Source organism: Sorex araneus, chromosome 6 (genome assembly GCF_027595985.1).
Source record: "Sorex araneus isolate mSorAra2 chromosome 6, mSorAra2.pri, whole genome shotgun sequence".
NCBI lineage: Eukaryota > Metazoa > Chordata > Mammalia > Eulipotyphla > Soricidae > Sorex > Sorex araneus.
Window position 1 is genome coordinate 95243794 of NC_073307.1, and position 27842 is coordinate 95271635.

Genomic DNA, 27842 nt, shown 5'->3' on the forward strand with positions numbered 1-27842 from the left:
TCAGCGTAAACATTGTGTTTATTGTCAGATTTACAAAAACAAAGTAACAAAACCATAACACATCACACACGCGCGCCTGCACACACACATCTGGAGTCACTTTATGTACAAAAGGGGGGGCGGGGAGGGTGCCCCGGGTGGGGGGGGACAGGAATCCTGGTGGCCCCCGCCTGATCATGCTCCTTCACAGCCGGGTGCCCCTTCCCCACTCAAGAGGGTCAGGGGCTGGGGGAGGAGGTGGAACTTGGGGTGACAGGCATGAGGGAGAAGGGGTGAGGAGTGCGTCCCCCAGTTTGCTCAGGCAAGGGGGTGCTGGGAATCGGACAGCCCAGCTCTAGGAGCAAGAGGTCCTCGCGTGGGGTGAGAGCTGGGGTCCAGTCTCCCAAATTCCCCCTCCCCCGCTGAGGTCCTGGTTCCGGAGCATCGGGGAAGGGGGGGTCTGGCCCCCAGTACACGGACGGGGGGCACCGCGAGGCCACGAAGGTGGGAAATCTGGCAGGTGTGAGCTGGGGAAGGCCAGACGAGGGGCTGGGGGGTCAAGGGTGTCCCCCCTTCTCTGCCTGCCGCAGGGGATGGTCTCTGCCCTCAGCTCCGTTCCTCTGTCCGTCCACCCCCAGCTGCTTCCTTCAAGGTCAAAGCCACCAGGAGCCACGAAACCCCCAGCCTGGCTCTGCAGGGGTGGAGGGTGCCGTGCCGGGAGCCCCTGAGAGGTCCTGGTCCAGCTCGACTGCGCCATTCCCCTGCTGCTGTCCCCCGGGGCAGGGTCCTTCACGCCTCTGGGTCTTGGTCTCCTCATCTGTCTAATGGGTTGATGGACGGTCCCGTCAGAGCCGAGCCGTGGGCCTGAGCCGGAAAGGGGGCCAGGCGGACTGTAGCATCGTGACTGGCCCCGCAGGGGTGGACAGGAAACCGGGACCCCGCCCCCGCCACTCTCAAGGGACACAGGCTTGGAGTCTGCACCCCCATATCTCCCAGGGTGTCCCTCCACTGCACGCTGGCACCCAGACAGAGGGTAAGGGACCTGGGGCCATGGCCTGCGGGGGCACCTGCCGCCTGCTCAGACTCTACCCTGCTCCCCCAGGCCTCCACCGCGGCCTCTGCCCTAAGCGCGGTCACAGCAGCCCCCGAGTCCCTGTCACCCAGCACCACCGGCAGATGTCAGATGAGGAGGTTCCTGACCCAGCTCCGCGGCTGACGTCATGTTGCCGTTACCAGGGCGACAGAGAGGGGAGGTGCTGGCTGCGGTTCCCGTGGGGGGCGGGGGGTGGAGGGAGCGGCGGTGTCTGGGGGCGTCTGACCTATCTACCTGTGCTCTGGAGGCGGAGAGAGAGATCTGGGGGCTCTCGCGGCCGGAAGCAGTGTCCCCCCCGCCCCACCCCTCACCCCCGGCCCAGGTCCTGCGTCACTCTCGAATGGAGTCAGGGTTTGTGTCCCTGGGCGCGGAGATGGGCAGAGAGCACCCTCCCGGGGGCATGTAACCACCTGTGGGCGGCTGGGGGAGGGGAAGGACCCCTTAATTCTCTGCGCCCACTCCTTCCTCATCCCCCCTTCCTTCGGGGGGCTTCATAAAGGGAGATGCACGGGGGTCTGGCCCCTCTAATATCTGACCTCGCAGTGAGGGGGGCCCTGGGGGAGGAGCCCAGAGAGGGAGCAGCCGCCCTAGGCTGGGTCCTGCCCCCCCGACCCCCACTGTGCTGTGTGTGCCTGTGTAAACCACTGGCCCTCTCTGAGCACTGCCCTGGCCTCAGGCCCGTGCCCTCTTGCCGATCTGCTGAACACACAGGTGGGACCAGTCTTGGGGACATGCTCAGCCTGGCAGGGGTGCCAGGCGGGGCTGGGGGGGCAGACAGAGGAGGGTCTCACTGTCTGTGCAGGGGGTCTGTGACTCACAGGGCCGTGCTCAGCTCTCTGGGGACAGCTGTGGGCCAGACACAGGCCTGTAGGCCACCTGATACCCCTCGTCCACCTGCGGGTTCTCAGGCTGACCCGTCCTGGGCTCCGGGAGCCCAGAGCACAGACCACCCCGCGTTTTTCCCGGGGTTCTGCCAGGCAAGGGAGGTGGGGGGGGACGCACACAGACCCCCCAGCAGAGCCGGCCCTGGCTGCTGCTCAGGCGCTGTGAGCTTGCTTCTCCCCTTCCTTCCGCGCAGAGGGGTCCGCCTCACCGGCACGCAGGGGAGAGTGGACACAGCTGCGAGTGGGCACAGGGGGGTGACTATGGCCCTTTGATATCCCGGGAGCTGGGGTGGGGCTGTCCAGGACCAGGCACGAAACACTCAAACCACAGAACACCAAGGAAGGGTTCGAGAGAAGGGGGAGGGTGGGGGACGGGCCCTCCATCCTCAGCGGTCACCCCAGAGCTGGGCAGGGGGTCCTGGAAGGGAGGGTGCAGGTGTGGGGGAGAGGAGAGGGGAAGTGGGGATGTGCCCCCCAAAGTCCCCTCGTTCCGCCAAGGCAGGGCCCTTCAGGCCTTGGCTGTCCCCTTGCAGACGTCGAAGGGGGCCTTGGCCGCACCCCCAAAGGCCTCCACCAGCTTGTCTTCCCAGGGCAGGACGTTGCCCAGCAGCGGGCCTGTACAGTTGGCAATGCCCTGGACCTGCGCGGGCGTCAGGACGTGGTCCCACAGGTTAAACTGGGCAATGTCACCCACGAAGGCCTGAGTGGCATCAAACCGGCCGCCCAGGGTATCCTGGGCCAAGAGAAGAGCAGAGAAAGAAAGACGGGTGTGAAGGAGCGGAAAAGGGGGACTCACTGGCCAGACCCCGCCCCAAAGCTCTAGGCCCCGCCCCAGGATCAGCCCCGCCCCACAGTTCCAGACCCCGCCCTGGGTTTCAGCCCCGCCCCATGCTTTAGGCCCCGCCCCAAAGCTCTAGGCCCTGTCCCAGGCTCAGCCACGCCCTAAACTCCGCCCCCCGTTCTAGCCCCGCCTCAAAGCTCCAGACCCCGCCCCCAGGTTCAACCCCGCCCTGAAGCTCTAGGCCCTGCCTCCAGGTTTCAGCTCCGCCCAAGCGCCAGGCCCCGCCCCAAACTCTAGGCCCCGCCCCCAGTTCAGCCCCGCCCCAAGCTCCAGACCCCATCCCAGGTTCCAGCCCTGCCCCAAGCTCTCCTACCACCTCCAAGGGGGCGGGGGTGCCCTGCAGGCCTCTGGCTCTCTCAGGGTCTCTGTGCCCCTCCGCCGAACTTCTGGGGGACGGCTATGCTCCCCAGTTTCTCTGCTCAGCCCCTCCTCAGCCTCACCTGCTCTTGGCCCAAGATCAGGATCCCGTGAGGCTTGATGGGGTGCCAGGCGGCCAGGTTCTCGCCGGAGCCCCGTGGCTCTCCGTCCTGGTAGGCAGACCACAGGCCGTCCCTGGTGGTCCAGGCAATGCAGATGTGGTGCCAGGTGTTGTCCTTCAGGCTCAGGGGCAGTTGGGCCACCTAGACAGAGGTCCCCAACTGCGGGTCAGGGGGCTCGGGGTCTCAGGCTGGAGCAGTGGGGGTCTGCCCACAGCCCCCACCCCGCGGCTCCCTCAGCCCGCGGAGGCTGTTCCGGGGGGTTTCAGTGTTCTTTCAGGCTGTCTCCTCAGCGTGACACAGTGCCCAGACGCCACTGGACTAAGCCCTGTGGGACCTGGGGGTGGGGGTGGAGGGCGGAAGGGGTGCTCGCTTCTCCCGTGCCCCCCTCCCTCCAGCATCCGCCCGGGGCGAATGGATCTAAGCTCCTGTGGGCTGAGAGGTTCTCAGTGCCCGTGCGCCTGGGGCTGGGAGGGGCGGGGGCCAGGGGGGATTCCTGAAATCATGATTTTTTTTTTTTTGCTTTTTGGGTCACACCCAGCGATGCTCAGGGGTTACTCCTGGCTTTGTACTCAGGAATTACTCCTGGCAGTGCTTGGGGGACCATATGGGATGCCAGGGATCGAACCCGGGTCGGCCGCGTTCAAGGCAAACACCCTACCCGCTGTGCTATCGCTCCGGCCCCTGAAATCATGATTGAAGGCAACACTCTCGCTGCCTCCTTGGGGCCAGGCTCTGGGACGTGGGGTCTGGCCGGAGCCGCAGTGAGTTGGGTCCAGCAGGTGGAAAGGGCTGGACTCAGGGTAATGCAAACAAGGGGTGCACACAGGGCTCTGGGGTGTCAGGCAGCTGCGGGGAAGGCACAGGGGCCAAGGGGACAGCAGCTGGGGGAGTCTCAAGGTGAGGGAAGGACGGGGCGGGGTGACCGGTCACAGCAGGAGCTGGGCTCTGAGGTTGCAACGGAGGAGGAGGATTCCAGCGGGCGAGGGCCCTGTCCAGGGTTCTGACCCTCAGCTCCTAGAGGAGGGCTCAGTGCCCAGCTAGGGCAGGCTGCAGCCAGCAGGTGTAGAAAATGGGGCCCTTAGTAGGATCTAAAACAAGTGCAAACCCTGGTCCTTCTTTGTCGTCATCATCATCATCATCTTCTTATTCCTCTTCCTCCTCCTCCTCCTCCTTCTCCTCCTCCTCCTCCTCCTCCTCCTCCTCCTCCTCTTCTTCTTCTTCTTCTTCTTCTTCTTCTTCTTCTTCTTCTTCTTCTTCTTCTTCTTCTTCTTCTTCTTCTTCTTCTTCTTCTTCTCCTCCTCCTCCTCCTCCTCCTCCTCCTTCTCCTTCTTCTCTTTCTCCTCCTCCTCCTTCTTCTCTTTCTCCTCCTCCTCCTTCTTCTCTTTCTCATCTTTTTTCTCCTCCTCCTCCTATTCTTCCTTCCTCCTTCTCCTCCTCCTCCTCCTCCTTCTCCTCCTCCTCCTCCTCCTCTTCTTCCTCTTCTTCTTCTTCTTCTTCTTCTTCTTCTTCTTCTTCTTCTTCTTCTTCTTCTTCTTCTTCTTCTTCTTCTCCTCCTCCTCCTCCTCCTCCTTCTTCTCTTTCTCCTCCTCCTCCTTCTTCTCTTTCTCATCTTTTTTCTCCTCCTCCTCCTATTCTTCCTTCCTCCTTCTTCTTCTCCTCCTCTTCTTCTTCTTTTCTTTTCCTTCTTCTCTTTCTCCTCCTCCTCCTCCTTGTCATCTTCTTTCTCCTCCTCCTCCTCCTCCTCCTCCTCCTATTTTTCCTTCCCCCTTCTTCTCCTTCTCCTCCTCCACCTCTTCTTTTGGTTTTAGGCCATACTCAGCTGTGCTCAGGCCTTACTTCTGGCCCTGTGCTAAGAAATCACTCCTGGTTGGCGGGGCTTGGGGGACGATATGGGGTGCTGGGGATCGAACCCAGGTCAGTTGCAGGCGAGGCTGACACCCTCCCACTGTGCTATGGCTCCGGCCCTGCCTCCCTACTCTTCTTAGGATCCATTGGGAGCCGGGCGAACTGAACTGAGTGGCCCCCAGCGTCCCCCTCCTCCACCAGCCCAGCACAGGCCCCTCTGCAGAGTCGAGCTTGGGGGTGGGGGTGCAGCCCCTCCTCATGGCTCTGCATGGCCATGGGCTGGTCAACTGTGAGGGGGCTGCTTCCATGGGGTTCCAGAAGACCACTGGGCTGCAGCAGTGGACGGCAGGGGGAGGCTCTGCCCCCCCGCCCTCACCCAGGCAGCCTTTGTCCTGCCTTGAGCCCAGGTAAGAAGAGCAGCGGGGCTGAGAGGCAGTTTCTGAACACCTACATCACTGTGACATCCAGCATCAGCTGTGTGGCCAGAGCTGTCACTTCCCCTCCGCAAACCCCAGCACCCCCTTCTGCCAAATGGGCATAACAGGGGCTTGGGGAGGGACCAGCAGTGACAGGGCTGGTCAGTCCAGGCTCTGGATGGACGCTCATGCCAGGGGGAGCATCATGCTGAGTGAAATGAGGCAGAGGGAGGGGACAGGCATAGGATGATCACTCTCATGTGCGGGATAGGAAGAAAAAAACATACGATGAGACTAACAGCCAAGGACAGTGAAAACAAGGAAACAAGGGCCAGGAGGATTGGCCCGTGGTTGCAAGCCGGCCTCAAGGGCTGGGGGAGAAGGCAGTTGGGGTAGAGAAGGGACCACGGTGACCGTAGGAGTTGGAAATGATCACTTTGGATAAGCGCTGCGTGCTGCAAACAGGGAAAGGAGCAGACATAAGAATCTCTCAGTGGAGCTGGAGCAATAGCACAGCGGGAAGGGCGTTTGCCTTGCACACGGCCAAGCCGGGTTCGATTCCCAGCATCCCATAGGGTCCCCCAAGCACCGCCAGGGGTAATTCCTGAGTGCAGAGCCAGGAGTAACCCCTGTGCATCGCCAGGTGTGGCCCAAAAAGCGGGGAAAAAAAGAATCTCTCAGTATCTGTATTGCAAACCCTAATGTCCAAAAAGCGGGGGGGGGGGAGAGAGAGAGAGAGAGAGAGAGAGAGAGAGAGAGAAGTATCTGCCATAGAGGCAGGCTGGGGGAGGTAGCAAGAGGGGGGTGGGAGGGAAACTGGGGACATCGGTGGTGGGAAATGCACACTGGGGGAGAGACTGTGCTGGAATATTCTATGACTGAAACCTGACCACGAACAGCTTTGTAACTGTGTATCTCATGGTGATTCAATTAGCAAAAAAAAAAAAAAAAAAAAAAAGCAGCTCCCACGGGAGAAACGCTCCAAGCCAAGCCGGGACAACACGTTTCTTCCTGCTCACACACTCTAAGTCGGAGACCGTTCACATTCCTGCTTTGCAGATCAGGAAACTGAGGCAGGGGGCGGGTATGGGAGTCGATGAAGGTCACCAGTGGGGAGGTCACAGTCTCCAGGCCCTGAGTCACCATCGCAGCTCCACCCCGGGGTGGGGGGTGATGGGGGAAACATCTCCCGGGACCCCCACACCCTCGGCCGCTAATCTGGGGAACCCGGAATCCCGGCTGGTGTAGAGAAGCGAGAGGCCCCCCTGCCCACAGCGGCCCCCTCACCTTGTCATTGATGAGCAGCTCCATGGGGTCCTGGCCCGCCTCCAGCAGGACCAGCTCGTTGGCCTGCCCGGGCACCGCGTAGGAGAAGGGCGTGCCCTGGCCTCCGCCGGCCGAGCGGGAGCGCAGCCACGCGCAGACCGTGAAGGCGTAGAGCTCGGGCACCGCCTTGCGCACGCGGCCGTACATGTAGTTATTGCGGATGGGGATGCTCAGCTTGAAGGCGTCCGGGGGGCTGTAGGCCGAGGGCCCTGGAGGCGGTGACACAGCGGGGTCAGCGGGACCCAGGTGGGCGGCCAGCCGGGCGAGAGCCCGCCCCGCCCGCGACACGCTCTCGGGCCCCCGCTGTGGTTTAGGAAGGCTGGGGGCGACCACCCCGCGAGCCCCCGCCTTGGATGTGGGTGTGGCGAGGGGCGGGGCCCGGTGGTGCTAGGAGATCGCTCGGGCAGGGCTCAGGGCACCCTGCGGAGCGCTAGGGGCAAACCCGGTGGCCCCGTGGAGGGCCAGCGCCCAGCCTGCTGTCCTATGCTCAGGTCCTGGTTTCCTGAGCCCCTTTCCCGCACCGAAACCCGATGCAGCTCCCGGTGCCCCCGGACCCTCCGTCTGTGTGTTCTTAGGGCGTCGGAGATGATGGATGAGGGCAACTGTGGGCAGGAAGCAAACTCTCCAAGCCCCGGAGTCGGGCCAGAGCCCTAGTACAGCCCGGAGGGCGTTTGCCTTGCACACAGCCCATCTGGGTCCGATTCCCGGTATCCCAGAGGGTCCCCGAGCACTGCCAGGAGTGATTCCTGAGCGCATGAGTCAGGAGGAACCTCTGTGCATCGCCGGGTGTGGCCCAAAAAAGAAAAATAAAAAAAGAAAGAAAAAGAAAAGTGGGGCTGGAGCGATAGCACAGCGGGTAGGGCATTTGCCTTGCACGCGGCCAACCCGGGTTCGATTCCCAGCATCCCATATGGTCCCCTGAGCACCGCCAGGGGTAATTCCTGAGTGCATGAGCCAGGAATGACCCCTGAGCATTGCCGGGTGTGACCCAAAAAGAAAAAAAAAAGAAGAAAAAGAAAAAGAAAAGAAAAAGAAACCAAAGTCCCAGAATGAGCCAGGAACGGGGGAGGGAGCAGGGGAGCCGGGCCTCAGGGGGCCTTCCCTGTGCCCTGCCCACCATGCCATCTTTCTCGGCATCCTGCCTCCCGCCCCCAGTAGCAGGCTCTTCACAGACAACGCATGTCAGTGTTGGTTAGTTGAGGACTCTTTTCTCTGGAGTGCTCAGGAGCACAAACTTTGGAGTCAGACCTAGACTTGACCTCGGACAAGTCATTGGACCTCTCTGGACCTCAGTTTGCCTGTCTGTGAAATGGCCAGAACAGCAGCACAGTCCGTGAAGGTTCAACCAGCTGAGGAGTCGGGTCCCGCCTCCCGCCCACGGGAAACCCCGATGACTCTGGGGGGGGGGAGACCCACCATGCTCGAGCTCGGTCACGCGTCCCTGCAGCGCGTCCAGCTCCTTCTCCACCTCCTGCCGCTGCTGGTGGCCGCTGTGGCTCAGGGCCGCGCGCTCCTTCTCCAGCGCCAGCACCTTGGCCAGCAGCTGCCCCTCCAGCTCGTCCATCTTGGCGTGCAGGGCTGCGGGCGCGGCGGGCGCGGGGCCGGCTGAGAAGTTCACGCGGGCGGGCAGCTCCTGCTGTCAGCGGGGCGGAGAAACGTGCAGGTGAGGGACCCGGGAGGGGAGAGGGAGAGAGGCGCGGAGGGGGCCCGGGAGAGGGTGAGTCACCCCGAGAGAGCCTCAGTTTCCCCATCTCTCCACCCCCACACCTGCCGGGGGCTGGGGGAGCTTGGCCGTCACTCACCGGCCCACTAACCAGTGCTCCACGATGGGGGGTCCTTCCAACTTATCGGGGTGCTGTGCACCCAACACTGCCTACACACAGTGCCTCAGTTTCCCCTCTGCCCCGGACAGATGGGACGCAAGGAGACAGGATGCTTGCATACCTGAGCAGACAGGGAGCTCGCTACCTCCAGAACCTTCCCTGGGCACAGACAGTCCACCCGGTGCCGGGACCAAGCACCCTCTGCCTGTGGGCTCCTTGGAAGCCTTGTGGGGGACCCACCATGGCTCCCCCACAAGTGTGCCCCACCCCAGGCCAGTCACTGAGACTGTGCCCAGCCCAGGCTACCATGTGTCCACCCAAGACCCCCTCAAAGCCACTCATGGTGGTGGTGGGGGAGCGTGATGCTTAATCACCCACTTCACAGATGGGAAAACTGAGGCAGGCTTCCTTTGGAAGTTCCCACCCACAGCGGGGCATGGCCCTGAAGCTGCCACGTCCCCTCCTTCACCCTGGCCCGGGGTCTGTTTGCTGCCAGGTCTGTCTCTCTACTGGCCCCCCACTCCCTGCCCCTCCCTGGAGGAGCCTGAGGCCTCCAGGAAGGAGGGACAGGCTGAGATTCACGCGGAAGTGCGAGCCGAGGGCTGGAGCACAAGCTGTTCCTTTGTGAGCGCCACCGAGGAGTTCCGGGCCAGGGGGGGCGGGAGCGGAGGGCTCTCTGGATCCATCGCGCGTCCCCCCCACCCCAGCACCCCAGGTCTGAATCAGAAGAACGTGGTTCTGAGCACCCCACTCTCCCATCTGCTGCGTGCGTCTGTGCGTGGGCTCCGGGCCCGGAGCCAGGCGGGCCTAATTGGGCTGGAGGTGGGGTGGGTGGATGGGCCCCACCGTCCCCACTCGGCTCCCGAGGGGGCAGGGAAACGGGGGCTCAGAGCACTCCCTCCCGTGGAGCCCCGGAGTCCCTGGTTCTGGTCCAACTCAGCACCCACATGCGGGCTCAGCTGAATGAGCCATGTGGCTGTCCGTGTCCCGGCGAGACCCAAAAGGAAGCCCCGGAGAAGCACCCCAACTCCTCCCGGCTCCTGGAGTGCCAAGGAGGCCCCCTGACGGAGCAGGGAACGGAGGCTCAGAGAGGGCAAGTCACCCAGCTAAGGGCACACAGCCTCGGAAAGCAGAGCCTCGGGCTGCCCACAGAGAATCATGTGGCCCCGAGAAAGTGGGGAGGACCCAGCAGGCTGTGTTAGCTGGGGGTGGGGAGCAGCTTTGTGGCAGCAAACGCCTGCCGTTTGCTCTCAGTGCAGTCCTCTCCCCGGGGAGAGGGGAGGTGCAGGACTCTGGGGTCCGAGTCTCACTCTGAGAAGCAGCCCCACCCAGGCCAGTGGGGACTCCACTCCAGAGGTGGCTGCCCACCCCTCCGCCCCCCGCCAACCCCTCCCCGGGCTCTCAGCCCTCGCACCCATGCCCTGCTCCACCAGCTGAGTGGCCCGAGGGTACTGTGCCTCAGTTTCCCCGTGCCTCAGTTTCCCCATGGCCAGAAGGGAGCAGTGATGACACTGTCCCCTAGCACCGGACGCCGGGTGGGCTCGCGGAAACCGTGCTCTGATTTTCTGTTGGGTTTGGTTTCGGCGCCACGCGCAAGAGCGCCCAGGGCTGGACCCGGCTCTGTCTTCCGGCATCACTCGGGGAACCGGATGTGGTGCCAGGGATCCGACCAGGACTGCCCGTGGCAAGGCCAGTGGCTGCCCGCTGTGCCTGCGCACGTTGATTCTGAACGAGGACGCCTGCCGTTTGCTCTCAGTGCAGTGCTCATTAAACTCTTAGAGACAGGCAATGGAGCGATAGTCCAGCGGGGAAGGCGTTTGCCCTGCACGTGGCCGACCCAGGTTCCATCCCCGGCATCCCATCTGGTCCCCGAGTATACTTCCAGGAGTAATTCCTGAGCACAGAGCCAGGAGTGACCCCTGAGCATCGCTGGGCGTGACCAAAAAAGACAAAAATTAAATAAATAAATAAATAAATAAATAAATGAGCTCTGGCGACAGCGACACCTCTTCACTGAACAGGCTTGGTGGGGGGCGCAGTGGCCAGGGAAAGGCTCAGGAAAGGCCATGAGCGTCTTTAGGTCAGGACGGGGTGAAGCTAGAATGTTCCAAGGGCCCTACCTTACTTTTGGTTTATTTGTTTGGGGGCCACACCCGGAGGTGCTCAGGGATTCCTCCTGGCTCAGTGCTCAGGGATCCATCACTCCCGGCAGGCTCGGGGACCTTAGTGGGCGCTGGGGGTCAAACCCGAGCTGGTCCCGCACAAGACAAGCGCCTCCCTGCTGGCCCATCTCTCCGGCTCGTCCCCAGTGCTCCTCTGCCCGCCGCCTGCCTCTCCCTCGCCAGAGTTCCCATCTGTCCCCAGCTCCTTACCCCCGGCCCTCCGCACATTCTATTCCTTCTGCCAAGAACGCCCTTCCCGCACCCGCCCTTCCGGCCACACGCCAGCTCAGCCTCCAGATGGCAGCTTTGCCGGCGCCGGAGTGAGACACCCCAGAGGCGGGGGAGGGAGAGGGCTTCTCCGGAGCCACCCTCTGTCACACTCCCTCAGGCGCTCGGGGTGGGGGGCATCTCCGGCACACCCACTGACCCGTGTGTGGCTCGACTCCCTCCGCTGTAAGGGGGTGACGGTGGCGGCGTGTGTCTCCGTCTGGGGACTCGAAACGAAGGAATACAGAGCCCGGCTTGACGGGAAGTGGCTGCGGCTGAGATCCTTCTCCCTCTCCCCAGGGCTCCTGTCTTGTGTTATGGGGCCACACCAGGCGCTGCTCAGGCTGACTCCTGGCTCTGTGCTCAGGGCTCGCTCCTGGCGGGGCTCCAAGCAGTATATGGGGTGCTGGGGACTGCACCTGGGCTGACCGCGTGCAAGATGAGCGTCTCCGAGCCCCCCCCTGATTATTGTCTTTCTTGTCTTCATCCTCCTCCTCATCACGGGGCATGTGGGAGGATGCGGGGGGAAGGGGGGTCACCCCTATGTCAGAACCGGCACACATGTCCGTTTCTTGTGTCTGAAGGTGGTGGGGCTTCACCACCTGTCACATGTGGGGGGGTTGTGCCTTCCCGCTGAGTCACCTCTGGGGCCCTCAACCTCTCTGAGCTCCATCTCCTGGGCTCTGCTTCATTCCTGGGGTTCCTGCGGGCTGGGCCACCAGCCCCCTCTCATAGGCAGCGGCTCAGCCCACTCCCCCCGACACCCAGCGGGGACCCCGTGTCCCTTGAGGTGTCCTTGGTCGTCGCCGACCCCTGGGGGAGCTCAATCGAGAGCTCAAGAGGGTTGGGGCTGGAGAGACAGTACAGTGCCTTGCTCGCGCCTACCCGGGTTCGACCCCGGCGTGCCACAGGGTCCCCTGACTCCACCAGGAGTGATTCCTGGGCAGAGCCAGGAGCAAACCCCGAGCATTGCCGGGTGTGACCCAATAACCAAAACATATAACTATATAGAGAGAGTTTAATAGGGTCTTAACGGGGCTGGAGCGACAGTACAGTGGGGAGGGCATTTGCCTTGCACGTGGCTGACCCGGGTTCAATCCCCAGCATCCCATATGGTCTCCCAAGCACTGCCAGGGGTAATTCCTGAGTGCAAAGCCAGGAGTAACCCCTGAGCATCGCTGGGTGTGACCCAAAAAGCAAAAATAAATAAATAAAAGGGTCCAGGGGACCCCACCTTGTTCTCCCTGTGGGCGCCCCCAGCCGCTTCCTCCACACCCCCGCCCTCCCCCCGCCCCAGCCAAAGGCTTCCCAAAGTGGCCAGTGGAGCTCAAAGGCTGAGAAAAACGCTTAAGCCCCGTGAGTCAGCAGAGACGCAAAGAGGCCAGCGGTGAGGCTGCCGCCAGCCCCCGAAAAACGGGCACGTGCGGAGGGCGACCTTGCCAAGGCTGGCGGGCGGCGTGCGGGCGGCACGGCTCCGGCTGCCACTCTGGGGACGCGCGTGGCGGCTCTTGTAACGCGGAAGCCGCCTCCTGGACCCACGCGCCGCGGGCCTGGGAAAGAGCCAGAGGGAAGCAGGACTCTCAGCATCTGGCCGCGCCAGAAAAAGCAGAGGCCCCCGCGCGACCTCAGTCAAGGAAATCCAAACGTCCTCAACAGCGGCCCTCGGCGGGGGGCGGGGCCAGCTGGCGAGGCGGGTTCCACCCCAGCAGCGCCCCACACTCCCGGGACCCCCTCCCAGGCAGCGGCTGCGTGGGCCGCTGGAAGCTGCGACTCACTGTGTGTCAACTCACTTAGCTCACGATGCATCGCCACCAAGTGCTCCACGAAGCGGAAGCGGAGGGGCTCGGAGGAAAGGAGAGGCAGGCACGGGGCGGGGTGGAGTGAGGGTTACCAAGCGCCAAAACACAGCCCCAGGATGCCAAAGGCAAGCTCCCACATCGGGCAGCCCGAGTGAACCTCCAGAGGACCCCGTGAGTGAGACCCCGAGACAGACAAGCAAGTGTGTGTCCTTGGGTCTAGCCTCGGGAAACCCACACATGCGTGAACCGGATCTACCTGGGCCGAGGCCGGCAAGGTGGTGTCTGAGGGGCTGGGTGGGCTTTCGGTGGGGGTCACGCGTGAGCATCGGGGCACTGGAAGGGATCGGATTCTGGATTTGGGGGGCACCTTGTGGGTGTCTCGCTAACATCTGCATCTCCTTCCGGTAAGATGCGGAAGGGCTGACCTAACCGGGGGGGGGGGGGCAGCGGTGGATACAGGACAGAGCCAGGGGGGTCCTTGGAGGCGCCTGCAGCCCTTTCCATTGGACAGAGGGAAACTGAGGCTCACAGAGGAGAAGGAATTTCCTGAGGCCGACAGCAGGTCGGAGCCTGTCAAATGCAGCTGTCTCGCCCGAGCCTCAGCACGCGGGGGTCTGCCCTGTGTGGGGCCAGGCCTGGTTCGGTCCCCAGCGGCACAATCCCTGGCTCCTCAGGGCCCCCTGCCAGGAGCGACCCCTGAGCACAGAGCCAAGACTGCCAGGTGTGACCCCAAAGCAAAACACAAGACACCAGCTTTCTGTGTACCAAGAACAGGAGCCAGGGGGGGTGCCAAGTGGATACCCCAGCCTAGAGCTGGGGGTGGCCAGCCAGAGAGAGGGAGGGGGTGTCGGGGTCCCTGGGCAGCTGGAGTCAGGGCCCCCAAAGCTTTCCCAGCCCCTCTCTGTAGCCTCAGAGCTGGAAGCTGGGCCCTAGGAATCCTGGTTTTGGGGACCATGATTCCACGGGGAGGGAGTGGACACGGCACCAGCCCCCCGAGAGCAGGTGACGCCCCCACACGGCCGCGATGATGAAGGAACCAATGCCTGAGGCAGCCTAGAAGCCAACAGGCCCCCCCAGGATGATCTCAGGACGGGGGCGGGGGGCCCGGGAGTGTGGGCTGGGAGCTGGTGCCCCCCCTTCTGTAACCCATCCCCCAACAATCCCCATTCAGGAGACGTCTGCCCCAGAAGCCAGAGTTTACCCCGTCCCCAGATTAAAGCTTGTCCCTCCTGCGTTGCCCCCATTTCACAGGGGAGAAGACTGAGGTCGAGAGTGAGCCCCCGGCAGGTACTCGGCCAGGTGCCCCCGCAATGCTTCCCGCTTTGGCGTGCATAGAGGTCGGCAGGGAGGTGTCTGGGGGGAGGGTCTGACCCTCTGGAGCAGGGGGTCTGCCTGGATCTCTGCACATCTCTCAGGACCAGTGGCCTCGGCCCTGCCTCGAGAGGATCTCGGGAGTCCGAGCCGGACCGTGTGACCCCCACGGCCCCGACAATGCACGGGGCTGAGGACGGGGCGGGGGGAGCCCGAGGTGGTGGGGGCTGCCAAACGGACCCTTCCTGTCACTCGCCTAGTTGCTACCAGCAAAGTGCTTGCGGGGAGCTCCTGCTTCTCCTGCGGTCGCTGGGCAGCCTCTGAGGGTAGGTGGCGCCTTCTCACTAGCCACTGGGAGGCAGACGTGAGCCCAGGGGGCGTGGGCGAGGCCCACCACAGGCACAGCCCTGCCGGCCCCTGTCTCTCCTAGAAGGTGAGGTCGGGCCCGTGCGGACGGAGCCGGGGGCGGGGGGAATGAGTGGCCTGAGGCCACCCACCTTGCAAATATTAGGTCGAGAATCCAACCCGAGGGCCCCGCACGTGTCGAGCACCAGGCTGGCAGCTGTTGCCCACCGTGCCACAGCCTGGTCTGCGTCAGCAGCACAAAAGCGTGTGGCACCCCTGGGAACATCCCCAGGAACACCGCCACCTCGTGCCCGACCCTGGGAAGCATCACAGCTAAAATGTGCGAACCCCCCCCCCCAGCCCCCACACTGCAACAATACCAACGATGGGAAGAAAGGGGAGACATAGTTTTGGGGTTTTTTTTTGGCTTTTTGGGCCACACCCAATGGTGCTCAGGCGTTATTCTTAGCTCAGGACTCAGGAATTATTCCTGGAAGTGCTTGGGGGACCCTATGGGATGCTGGGGATCGAACCCGGTCGGCCACGTGCAAGGTTAATGTCACTCGCCGAGTTGCTTCCACCTGCTGGACTACTGCTCCAGCCCCAGTTTTTTTTTTTTTCTTTTTGGGTCACACCCGGCGATGCTCAGGGGTTACTCCTGGCTCTGCTCTCAGGAATCTCTCCTGGCGGTGCTTGGGGGACCATATGGGATGCCGGGGATTGAACCCGGGTCAACCGCGTGCAAGGCAAACACCCTCCCCGCTGTGCTATCGCTCCAGCCGCAGGGAGAGGTCACTTTAAGTAAGAGTGAATGATAAAAGACAAGGCTTGGGACCCGGGCGCTGAGAGGCTCCAATGGGGCTCTGTGGTGGGGTAGCTTTTAGTTTGTTTGGAGGCCACACCTGGGTCCACCCGGGGGTTGTTCCCGGCTGATGCTCAGGGTTCCCTCCCGGAGGTGCTCAGGGAGCCACAGGCGGTGTCGGGATTAAATCCGGGCCTTCCCCACGCAGAGTTGCAGCCCGGCCCTCGCTGTGAGCCTTCCAGCTCCTGGCAGTGCTCAGGGGAGCAGATGGGGTGCCGGGGATCGAGCCCGGATCGGCCTCATACCCTCCCCGCCTCTGTCCCGGAGCCAATTTCTTGCCCTCTACACCTTGAGTTCTTCCTCTGTCCTGGGGGAACCCCTTTTTTTTAAAATTTTGGGGTCACACCCAGAGATGCTCAGGGGTTATTACTTCTGGTTTTGCACTCAGGAATTACTCCTGGCAGGGCTCGGGGGACCCTATGGGATGCAGGGCGTCGAACCCGGGTCAGCTGTGGTACAAGGCAAACGCCCTAACCATTGTACTATCGCTCTGGGCCCCTCAACCGAGCATTTCTGAGGATTGAATGAGATTCCATGCAGCGCTGGACTCGGCGTGCTAAGTGCTCAGCCAGTGTGCCCTGTGCTCATTAGACTTGGGGCTATGAGCGTCGCGGGGCCCGGGGACCTGGCCGTGAGCAACCTCAGTTGACCCGTCTGGGGCCCTTGCTGGGGCCGGGGGCGTGAGGATGGGGTGTGACCAGCTCGCCGGGCTGGGTTCAGGGTGTCATTTACATCAGACGCCCTCTGCTCAGATCAATCTTGAAGCTTCATTACACTCACAGATTGCATTCGTGGAAAAAACAAACAAACAAACCAAAAACGGAACATCGGGTTCTGTGTGCCCACGTGGGCCGGCCCGTTGCTCGAGCGGCCCGTGGCCCCAGAGCCACAAAATCCATCTCCCCTGACCTGCGAACACAACCCCAGGGATTCAGCCGCAGAAACATTTCCACAGATGCAAAAGACACAAATAAGCCGCGAGGAGCTGGGGACGGGTCATGCCATGAGCATCTAGCAGGGAAGTAATTAGACGCGTCCCCGCCGCAGGCGGCCATAAAGGTGCTGATGGATGGTGGCGAGGCAATGGGTCCCCGGAGAAGTTGCGTTGTTAAAATGCTGTCAGCGGTGTGGCTGGCAGCCTGGAGCCGGGCCTGTAGCGGATCCACACTGGAAGGGCTACAGCGCGCCCGGGACCCTGCAACTCAACGGATGGTTGGGTTTTTTTTTTTTCTTTTTTTTGGGTCACACCTGGCGATGCACAGGGGTTACTCCTGGCTCTGCACTCAGGAATTACCCCTGGCCGTGCTCAGGGGACCATATGGGATGCTGGGATTTGAACCCGGGTCGGCCGAGTGCAAGGCAAACGCCCTACCCGCTGTGCTATCTCTCCAGCCCCCTGTTTTTTCCTTTTTAAAATTTCTTTTCTTGGGGCTGGAGCGATAGCACAGCAGGGAGGGTGTTTGCCTTGCACGCGGCCGACCCGGGGTTCAATTCCCAGCATCCCATAGTGTCCCCTGAGCACCGCCAGGAGTAATTCCTGAGTGCAGAGCCAGGAGTAACCCCTGTGCATCGCTGGATGTAACCCAAAAAGCAAAAAAAAAAAAAAAAATTTTTTCTTTTTCTTTTTTTTCTTTTAGCCTTTTGCGGTGTGGGGACCAAACTCAGGTCTCTGTGCTGGGCTTGTCCCCTAAGCTCAGGCCTGCTCTGTCCACCCTGAGTCTTTCCCTTTTCTTTCTTTCTTTCCTTGCTGTGTCTTTGGCTTTTGGCCACACCTGGTGGTACTCTGTGGCTACTCCTACTTCAGTGCTCAGGGAGCCTCTCCCGGTGGTGCTCAGGGACTTGTGCGGTACTAGGGGTTGAACTCAGGCCTCTGACAGGAAAAGCCTGTGCTCCAGCCTTTTGAGTTATCTCCCCCGCCCCAGCTCCAGGTTATTATTATTTATTTTCTTTTTGGGTCACACCCAGCAGTGCACAGGGGTTACTCCTGGCTCTGCACTCAGGAACCACTCCTGGTGGTGCTCGGGGATGCTGGGAATCGAACCTGGGTCGGCCGCATGCAAAGCAAACACCCTACCTGCTGTGCTATCGCTCCAGCCCCAATTTTTCAATAACAACAACAACAACAACAACAAAAACCATAACGGCAATATAAGACTAGAAAAAGGAGACAATTGTTCTTCTACAGAGGCCGGGAGCAGCAGGTCACTCAGACCTTTCCTCCCCTTAGGTGGCCAATTTGGTGAGGTCTGGGAGAGGCGGAGGCAGAGATGTGCTGGGTAGAGATGGGCAAGGGTGTGTAAAGATAATGGGAGCATAGTTGGGAGGTAGGCAGGGGCCAAAGTATAATCAGGGAGGGCCTCTAGGAGGTGGTGTCTTCAGAGCAGTCTCTTTAAGTGAGGAGTGGGGTGGGGGGGTCCAGTGGGAATACTCCAGACTCAGGGAGATGAGCCTCGACCTGAAGAGCAGCTTGGGAGGGGCTGGAGAGATAGCACAGCGGGTAGGGCGTTTGCCTTGCACGAGGCCAACCCGGGTTCAAATCCCAGCATCCCATATGGTCCCCTGAGCACGGCCAGGGGTAATTCCTGAGTGCAGAGCCAGGAGTAACCCCTGTGCATCGCCAGGTGTGACCCAAAAAGCAAAAAAAAAAAAAAGAGCAGCTTGGAGCCGAGTGAGGGGGTAGCACCCTAGGGCAGTCTCAAGAGGGGGTGGCTTGAGAATCTGTGGGTGCTCTTTGAGGGGAGGAGGGAGGCTGCAGAGGCGGGCACGGGAGGCCCAGGAGGGGCAGTGCACACGCCTGGCACAGCCGAGGCCGGGGTGGCTATGATGGTCCCAGGCACTGCCGACCATCACAAAATAAATTTCCTAAATTTATTTTATTTTGTTTTTTTGGGTCACACCTGGCAGTGCTCAGGGCTTAGTCCTGGCTCTGCACTCAGGGATCACTCCTGGCGGTGCTCGGGGGACCCTATGGGATGCCGGGGATTGAACTCGGGTTGGCTGCGGGCCACAGGCTGCCCCCAGCCAGTTTGTTTCCGTCTGCAGTATTCGCAGGGGTGGGGGTGGGGGAGCCCCGGTCAGCCCCTGCCAAGTCCCAGCCTCCGGACCCCCCAACTCGGCGGGTTCGCCAGAAGGGAAGCCCGCCTGCCAAACGCTGCCCAGTCGGGGGTGGGCAACCCCAGCGGCCTCTGGGCCTGGGGCAGGGCCCGGGGTTGGCAGCCCGGAAGCTCAGCTGCTTTCTTTTCTATTTCACAGTCACCAGCTCCGTTTCCTAAGAGGAGGGTGTGCGCCCGTGTTTAAATTGGGGGACATACTTTGTGGTTGTTTGTTTTGTTTGGGGGCCATTCCCGACAGCTCTTAGGGCCGATTCCTGGCTCTACGCTCAGGGATCGCTCCTGGCAGTGCCGGGGGGACCCTAGGGGGTGCCGGGGATGGAATCCAGGTCAGCCACGGGAAAGGCCAGCACCTGTTTTTGTGGGCCCTGGGCCCTGTTTTGTTTCGCCTCTTTAGATCAGCCGCATTATAGCTGAATGATAAAAACGGACGGAGCCGGAAATGGATTGGGCCAGAGGCTCGCATAGGCTCTGGATCTTCCTGGACCCGTCCTGCTGCCCCATTTCACAGGTGAAAGACTCAGGCTTCTCTGAGGACCCCCCGCATGTACTGCTGGGTGTCTGGCCTCTCAGCTCACCTCCTGCCTCTGCCACTCACCTCCCCTGGGCACACACACGACTTCACAGCTGGCGGCTGCGGAGGGTGGGGGAGGTGAGGCCAGGGGACACCTGTGTGCTCAGCAGGACCGTGGCAGAGAGCCAGGAGTGGGTCCCTCCCGTGGGCCCCTGCCAGCCTCTCCCTGCCCCACCTCCCCACCCCCCATGCTGCCTTGGCTCAGCCTGGGGCAGGGGTGAAGCTCGGTGCCTTGCCCCCATTTTCACAAATCCAGTCTCGCTACCTTCTTTCGCTGCAGCCTGGAGTTGGGGGGAGGGGGGAAGGAGAGGAGGGTCTTTGGGGGTCTGTCTGGGTTGGTCTGTCCCTCTTCCCCTCCAGAAGGCCCCGTGGAGGTCTGGGAGCGAGGAGGATGGGGGACCAGAGCCCACACCGGTATCACGCGCTCCAGCCCAGGAGTGCGTGAAGGTGGTGACCCCAGCGCTGCAGAACCCTGCTCTGTGCCCAGTGCTCACCCCCCACACCGACCCCCCCCGGCAGCAGGGAGAATTCACTGTCTGGGCAATGATCCCAGTCTCGGGGGCATCTAGGGGAGGCTGGAGGTGAGGGGCAGCCATGTGGTTCCCCCGTCTCTGGAGGAAGCGGAGGACCCCGAATCCTCGGCCGCTGACCGTAGGGAGTGAGAGCGCGGGGCCGGCGCGGTTTAAGGGCGACTGGCAGAGGGAAATGAAGGGGGCGTGTCGGAAGATGCGGGTCGGTGCAGCTCCGCGTTCCCTCCCCTGCGAGACGGCGGCTCTCCAGCCCCGGAGCCGTTCCGCGCCTTTACGCACGCGGAACGGAGCCCGAGAGGCGCGGGGCCAGAGCGCGAGAAACGAGCGAGCGCGGGCGGGCGCCGCATCCCCGGGCCACACCGCCGGAGGGAGCCGGACGGGAGAGCAGAGGGTGGGGTGGGGTGGGGGGCCTCCCCGGGGGTCCCCGCGGCGCGCGCGCCCCTCCCACCGCCCCGACGGCGCGGGGCGCGCCTCACCTCCAGGCGGTCGATACGGTCCCGCAGGGCGCGCACGGCGTCCTCCAGCTCCCGCAGCAGCGCGGGCGAGTCCCAGGCGCCGTCGGCCATGGTGTCCCGGCGGGGCCCCGCGCCCCCCTGCAGGCCCCGCGGCAGGCCGCTCTCGCAGCGGCCCAGCTTGCCCGTGAGCTCGCGGATGGTGTCCTGGTCGGCGCGGATGCGCGCCTCCTGCTGCAGCGCCGTCTGGCGCAGCTGCTCGGCCGTGCTCTGCAGCAGCAGCAGCTCCTCGCGCTCGCCGCCCGCCGCGTCCCCCGGCTCGGCCCCCGACGGGCAGGCGGCGGTCAGCGGCGTGCACAGGAAGCGGCTGAACAGGGGCACGGGCGGCAGCGGGAGCGCGCTGGCCGCCGGCGCCCCGGGCAGCGCGGGCGGCCCGGCCGAGCCCCCCGCGCCGTGCAACGCGCTCAGGCTGCGCTGCGGGCCCGGGGACGCGCCGGCGGGGCCCGGGGCGGCCGAGGCGTTGTCGCCGCCGCCGCCGCCGCCGCCGCCGCCACCGGGCAGCGCCCGCGCCGGGCTGGCCGCCAGGGGCACGCTGGCAATGATGCAGATGACGGCACCGAGGAACGCCAGCATGCCCGCGGCCAGCAGCACGGCCAGGAACTTCAGCGTGAGGCGGGCGGCGGGGGCGCCCGAGGCCCCCCGAAAGGCGCGGCGGCGGGGTCGGGGCGCGGGGCCCGGCGCGGGAGCGCGAGCGGCGGGGAGAGCCGGAGCCGGAGCTGCTGCCGCGGCCGCTGCTGCCGCCGCTCTGAGCCGGGGCTGCGGGAGGAGCGGGCGGCGGGCGGCGGGGAGGGGAGCGGGCGCGGCGGCCCCGCCCCGCGGGCTCCCCGGGGCCCGCCCCGGCCCAGCCCCGCACCCGTGCCGCGCCGGCCTCCGAGACGGGGCGCCCCCGGGAGGGAGGCGGCGAGCAGCTGGGGGCGGCGCCCAGCGAGTCGCGGGCGCGCCGGGGGGCGGCGCCCCTGGGGGCCGCGGAGGGTCTGGGAGGGAGGGGGGCGGGGGGGTGAACCCAGCGCGGCTCCGATGCGCTCCGCGCCCTTCCCGCTGCGGGGACGCAGACCGTTCCCTGGGGGGCAGCCCCGGCTCTACTCCGCGAGCTCGGGCGGAGGGAGCAGCTGGCTGAGGGCAGGCCGGAGATCCCAAGAGGGAAACTGAGGCCCGGGCGGGGTCTGGGACGCGCTGTCCAAGGTCACAGAGCTTGTGAACGCCGAGCGCGGTGGGCGAGCGGGAGGGCGGGCGACCCGGCGTGGGGCAGATGTGATGTGTGCCCACTTAGCACGGCCCCGCCCGGCCCCGGGTCCGCCGGGTCTCCTCTGAACCCCGGGCCTGGGCGTGGGTTGGGGGGTGGGGGCGGCAGAGGCGATCCCCCCTCCCCGCAGCCTGCGTCAGGGCACACCCATGATCGGGAGAGCAGGGCGCGGGCCCCCTCACTTTCTCCTGTGTACATGAGCCTCTATTTTGGTGCCTATTAACTTTGGGCACCAAAAACGTTGAAAATCTCAAAGGGAAATCCTTTCCACTGTGCCCTCCAACTCCTTGTCCAGCGGAGGCCCTGTCCAGTACTGGGGCCAGGCCGGCTCTAGGACTGAGGGTACTAGTGGCAGAGGAGGGATCTCCTTCTGGTACCAAGGACCATCCCCCGCGCTGCACACAGGGCTCTGCACCCGTCCCTCGGGTGTCCCGTCCCACCCCCGAGGCCTGCCTGCTCCCCAGCTCTCTAGGCGCCCCACACCTGTGGGCAGGGACAAAGCAACGGGGACCTGATGTTGTGTGCCAGTGCCTCTGTCCCTGACCTGGAGAAGCACCACGAAGGGGCCCTCTCTAAAGCAGGGGGTGCCAGTCCTCCAAAGGGGACAGGCAGCAGAGGCCCGGGGAACACGACGCTGGGCGAGACACCGGGCCCCTCCGTGCCTCTGTCCTGTGAAGACGGAAATGCTGCGCAAGTGTCCCCAGGAGAAACCGCCCTACGGGGAGGATAGGGTGGGCGGGCCCAGAGCGGGTCCCCAACAGGGCGCCTCTAAGTGGGTGGCCCCAGGACGTTGGGGGCAGCTGCTCAGTGGGGCCTCTTAGCTGGCTAAGGTGGCTTTTGGTTTATTTAATTAATGCTGGTTCGGGGACACACCAGGTGATGCTCAGGGCTCAGGGCTCACTGCTGGCAGGGTCTGGGGGACCCTGTGTGGTGCTGGGGACCAAAGCGGGGTTGGCCGTGTGCAGAGTAAGTACCCTGCCACTGTGTTTCCTGTCTGTCCCCTTATGGTGGTATTTTTGGTTTGGGTTTTAGGGCCACACCCGGCAGTGCTCAGGGCTTATCCCTGGCACTTAGGGATCAACCCTGGCAGGCTCAGGGTACCATACTGGGTGCCAGGGATGGAACCTGGGTCAGCTGCGAGCAAGGCATGTGCCCGCCCCGCTGTAGTATCGCTCTGGCCGCAACACCTCTCTCTCTTTCCCCTCTTGGCCCCATCTGGCTGTGCTCAGGGCTCACTCTTTTTTTTTTTTTTTTTGCTTTTTGGGTCACACCCGGCGATGCTCAGGGGTCACTCCTGGCTCACGCACTCAGGAATCACCCCTGGCAGTGCTCATGGGACCCTATGGGATGCTGGGAATCGAACCTGGGTTGGCCGTGTGCAAGGCAAACGCCCTCCCCGCTGTGCTATTGCTCCAGCCCCATCAGGGCTCACTCTTGGTGCTGTGCTCAGGGCTCACTCCTGGCGCGATGCTCAGCGGCCAGTCATGGTGGTGCTCAGGACTATGCACGGTGTCAGGGATCAAAGCAGGGCTGGCTGCAGGCAAGGCCTTTCCCTCCCCTCACTGTTCTCTCCCGAGCCCCCTTACGCCAGCACCTGCTGCTTTGTCAGACAGTGGAAACACATTCCCAGCATCCTCTCTGCCTGCAGCAGTAGGGGAGTGCAGGTGACTGTCCCCCCAACACCAGGAATGTCCCCCCCCCCCGCCTTGGGCACACCATGGCCCTGCCTTCATCCTTCCCTCATTTTAATCCATCTCCATGGGGGCTGGAGTGATAGCACAGCAGGTAGGGCGCTTGCCTTGCACGAGGCTGACCCAGGTTCGATTTCCAGCATCCCATAGGGTCCCCTGAGCACGGCCAGGGGTAATTCCTGAGTGCAGAGTCAGGAGTGACCCCTGAGCATCGCTAGGTGTGACCCCAAAAGCAAAAAAAAAAAAAAAACTCCAGGCTTCCCCCTACGGCTGGTGGTGTGGGGTACAGTTTCCTCTCCCCTTGCTGACAGCTGGGGGCAGATGGGACAATGTTCATCTCTCTGGGGGTCCCTGGGAACCTCCCTCAGTCCTAACAGAGATGCTGAGGGGTGGGTTTGGGAGGTTTGGGTTTGTGGGGGCCACTCTGGCCCCTCCGGGTCCCGCTTAGCGGCGCCCCTCTTTCTCACCCCCTCCCTGCGTTGGGAGGGGTGTCTGCCCTCTGCGCTGAAGCACCGTTCCCTGAAGCCCGTGTTCCGAGGGGGCACGGTGCCCGCCTGTGGGGGGCTGGCAACCAGACAAGCTCATCGCTTTATGCTAATGGGGAGGGAGGCAGTAAGCTGATGAATAATTAACTAAGCAAGTGTATTTATAATCGGGCAGGGAAATCCAGAGAACACGAAGGAGCAAGAGAGTAGAAAGTTCTAGAAGGTGGGGCCGGGTGGTCCAAGCTAAGGCTAGTAGGACCTGGGTGTGCTGGGGAGCAGGAAGAAGGCCAGCGCCACGGCAGGAGCAGGCTGAGCCCCCTGCCCCTTCCACCCCTCCAGGGCAGGGGCCACACCCCGGTTCTGCAGCACTGGCCCGAGAATCTGGTTTGAAGCTCAGCAGGGAAGGGCGATGCGAGGCTCGTGTTGATGCAGGATCCCAAGGCCGGTTGCGTGGAGACGGTCTCCAGGGCCCCGAGGCGGGCAGGGAGGCCAATTAGGGGAGAGGAAGGGGGAGGCGTGACGGTGGGCCCGGGATGGGTTGGGGATGCGAGCAGTTTGCGGGGGCTCAGGCCTGGGAAGGTTGGGGTGGGTGGGCAGAGGGTGGTGGGGTCTGCAAGCTCCCCAGCTGCCTCTCCTCCGACCTAGAACACCCATCAGGAAACCTGCATTAGGCAGACCCCCGGGCCTTGGCCCCTCTGCCTACTCAACCGCGGAGGGCAGAGCGGGAAGCTGCCCCCAAGGTCCTCCAACACACGGGGTGAGGCTCCCCCCAAAACTGCGCCCCCCCCCCGGCACGTTAGAGACGCTCCAGCTCCCATTGCCCGAGTGCGGAAGCCCTCTGGGTGGCTTCTGGCGTACAGCCACACGACGGGGTATTATTCAGGGGCAGGAAGGGGTGAGTCACTGCTGGGGAGGAGGGGTGAGGGTGCTGGGGGAGCAGACAGTGCAGTTCAAAAGCACCCTGGTTGCCCGGCGAGCCTTGGAGAGCAGGGCTGAGACTCTAAGGGAAGAGGCAGATGAGCCGAGGGCAGACGTTTCCAGAAGAGGGGCGGGGCTCTGCCCTCACCCACAGGCCTCCCCGAAGGGGCGGGGGCTGGAGATGTGGGGGGGTTGTGTGAATGCAGGGGAGGCTGAAAATTCACAGATTCCAAAATTCAAGGCGTTGTGGAAACACGATGGAAACAGTTTAAAGGCCCCCGTGGTTGCCTGGCGCGGTGGGGGCAGGGGGGCGGGAGGGTGCTGGGGGCCGGAGGTGGAGAAAACTGGTCCCAGCGGAGAACTCACTCCCAAGACGATAGCGAGTGGGGGCTGGAGCCATAGCCCAGCGGGGCGGGCGTCTGCCTCGCACAGGGCCGGCCCCGGGTTCAATCTCCGGCATCCCACAGGGTCCCCCGAGCACTGCCAGGAGTGACTTCTGCGTGTGGAGATCCGCTTCCCCACACAGGCGCCAAGTGGGGCCGGGGGCACTTCCTGGGGGAGGGGACACGCTGCAGCCAGCCCCCACCTCTGACCCCAGGTTTCCCTGACCCTCCTTTCCTCACCTCTGCTGCGGTAAGAGCCTTCCCTGACCTGGCACATGAGGCCCAGGTCATATCTGCTCCGGGAAGGAGAGGCGAGGCCGGGCAACCCCTGATCTGGTCGACTCTCCCTGAGAGAGCCATAGCATGGCGGGGAGGGCATTTGCCTCGCACGTGGTCAACCCGGGTTCGATTCTCAGCTTCCCGTAGGGTCGCCTGAGCACCTGAGAGTGATTCCTAAGTGCAGAGCCAGGAGTGGTCCCTGAGGTTCGCCACTGTGTGACCCAAAAAAAGAAGAAGAAGGAGGGGCTGGAGCGATAGCACAGCAGGGAGGGCATTTGCCTTGCACGCGGCCGACCCGAGTTCGATTCCCAGCATCACATAGGGTCCCCTGAGCACCGCCAGGGGTAATTCCTGAGTGCAGAGCCAGGAGTAACCCCTGTGCATTGCTGGGTATAACCCAAAAAAAAAAAAAAAAAAACCAAGAAGAAGGAAAAAAGAGCAGGAGCTTTGGGGAGATGGGAGCCGCCCACCACCCCCAGGTGCTGGGGACGGAACTCGCGCTGGGCAGCTTCCTGCCCCTGACGCTCTCTCTGACTCTGCAGAGCCCGGCACGGAGCGCGGGGTCTACGGCGGCCCCTCCCGCCCCAGGGGGCTTGGCCACTCTCTTGCAGTGTCCACACCCGCTGGTGTCTGACGGGGGTAGAGTGAACCCACCGCCGTGTCTTCTCCTGACCTCGGGGGCCTCCCCCCGCCTGTGCTGCCCCCCACGGCAACGCTCCCACCCCGGGACCGGCCTTGCCACCTGTCCTCCTTGTCTGCACCCCCATGGCACTTGGGGTGCACACACCCCCTATGCCTGAAGAGGCCAGCTCTCCTCAGGGGGCATCTGCCAGGACTTCCTTTCCTCAGCGGGGGCGGACACAGGCCAGGGAGAGCGGCCATCTCCCTCCCTATGCCCCCGACTCAGGGACTAGAGCTGCCTCAGTTTCCCTGTCTCTAAAGGGGGCCCGGAAGAGCGATCAGAGAGGTTGGTCGACAAGTCGTGCAGGAGTCGGAGGGTGGGGACCCGTCCCGTCGGGCCCGGCTGCTCTGTTCCCAGGCATGAGAGCCCCCTGGGGCTTCCCCGGTGGCTCGTGAGAGACTCCCACCCTCACCCCCCCAGTCTCAGCCTTCGATTCCTGTGTCCTGCGTCCTCCCCAGCACTCCTGGGCGCTCCGGCGACATTTCCCTCCATCCTGATGGCTTCCCGGGCAGTGCCGGGGGCGGCTGCTCCCAACACCCCCGGGCTGCAGGCCTCAGGGGGGCCCGAACGTGCATCTCTCTGCAAGGGATGCCAGGGTGGGGGGCAGCAGCACCTGGGGGGAGAGCACCCCCGCCCGGACTCCTGGGGGAAGCCCAGAGCTTTCCGTCCCACCCAGCTAACGGCTTTCCCGGGAGTGACAGGAGGCGGTGCAGTGGCCAGGGCAGGAAGGAGGCCATCTGGTCCAGGCAGGAGGGGGCGCGGGTGTCCTCCTGGCGGGATGTGGGAGCTGGCCGGGGGGGGGGGGTGGGAGAAAGGCCAGGAGGAGGGGTCACCTCCTGCGTGGAGAGGGGGCGCCCCGGCCTCAGGGTCCCGGGCACTGTGAGGGTCTCCTGCGAGGGGGGCCCGGGGACCCGCAGCCCCCGCCTCCTCCAGGGTGGCCGGAGGCCAGGAGCAGCTAACCAGCGGCCAAGTGCATCCCGCATCTTCCCCCCGCCCTGGCCCGGCCCTCCCCACGCCCACACGGGCCCCTGCTCCCCCTCCCCCCCTCTCCAAGGTCTCGGCCCCTCCCAAGAGGGCGGCTGTCCAGCAAGGCCAGCACCCCCAGGCAGGCCACTGGGCGGCGGGGTTGGGGCCCCCCATCGGGGGAGCTGGTGGGCCGGGAAGCCTGGGGCAGTACACGGGGCGGCCCTAGGGATGGAACTCATCCCTGCTGCTTTCGAGCACGGGGTTGGGATGCCGGCCACCTGGATGGCCATCCCTGTCCCACACTTACCCGGGGAGCAAGGGGCCCCAGAACCCATCCCGCACCCCACTAGTTTCTGCGGCTGCCAGCTGAGCAAAAAGGAGTGGAGCGTGCAGGGGCCCTGAAGCCCACGAGGGCGTGTTATCATCACACACCCATTCTACAGAGGTAGAAACTGAGGCACAGAAGAGCGAAGTAACATGCCTGTCCCCACTCCCCACCCTTGGCCGGGCAGTGCCACACAGCCGAGTGCCAGGCAGGAAGGGACTGGTGTGGAATGGCTTGACCTTTGGGGGGGTCTCGGCTCCCCGATGTAGGCACGGCGGGCCCCGTGCTCTGCTTCTTAGGCTTCGTGAGCGAACCCGTATAGCGCCCCCCAGCCAAGTGAGTCATCCCCGCCTTCCCCTGCACGGTACTTCCCCCCCGAGAGGCACAGTCTCGCGGTGTTTGTGTGTGTGCACGTGTCGGGGATGGGTGCCGGAGCTGTGAGGTCACTGCAGGTCACACGTGCCATCGCTGGGCAGGGGCTGTCCCCTGTCTTGGTTGTGGGCCCACACATGCCGGCTGTGTGTTGGGGTCCCAGACAGCAGCCAGCCTGGTTGGCACTGGGGATCAGACTCACGGCCTCACGCGCCCCTAGCACGGGTCTTGCCTTGCTTCTCGGAGCAATTCTAGCTCAAAAGGATGGGACCCGTTTCTTTCTCTTAAGGGAACTTTTTTTTTTTTGGTCACACCCGGTGATGCTCAGGGGTTCCTCCTG

General features: G+C 63.6%; 1 protein-coding gene across 1 annotated transcript; it reads right to left on the minus strand.

Moving 5' to 3' along the window:
* Positions 1 to 26815, minus strand: NPTXR (neuronal pentraxin receptor). Its single transcript, XM_055143622.1, has 8 exons — positions 26800 to 26815; positions 26521 to 26626; positions 21012 to 21132; positions 20123 to 20914; positions 8280 to 8496; positions 6825 to 7072; positions 3238 to 3417; positions 1 to 2689 (listed from the first exon to the last, which is right to left on the minus strand). Exons 1-8 carry the CDS (start codon positions 26813 to 26815, stop codon positions 2465 to 2467), a joined length of 1905 nt encoding a protein of 634 aa, XP_054999597.1. The 3' UTR covers positions 1 to 2464.
* Between the last annotated feature and the right edge of the window lie 1027 nt (positions 26816 to 27842).

What these genes read in the sequence shown, in the direction of transcription:
- NPTXR (XM_055143622.1), bottom strand. An exon ending in ACCGTATCGACCGCCTGGAG is followed by an intron (nt 8,497 to 20,122) that starts GTGAGGCGCGCC and finishes CGCTGACAGCAG; the next exon opens with GAGCTGCCCGCCCGCGTGAA. An exon ending in TGATCTTGGGCCAAGAGCAG is followed by an intron (nt 2,690 to 3,237) that starts GTGAGGCTGAGG and finishes CTCTTGGCCCAG; the next exon opens with GATACCCTGGGCGGCCGGTT.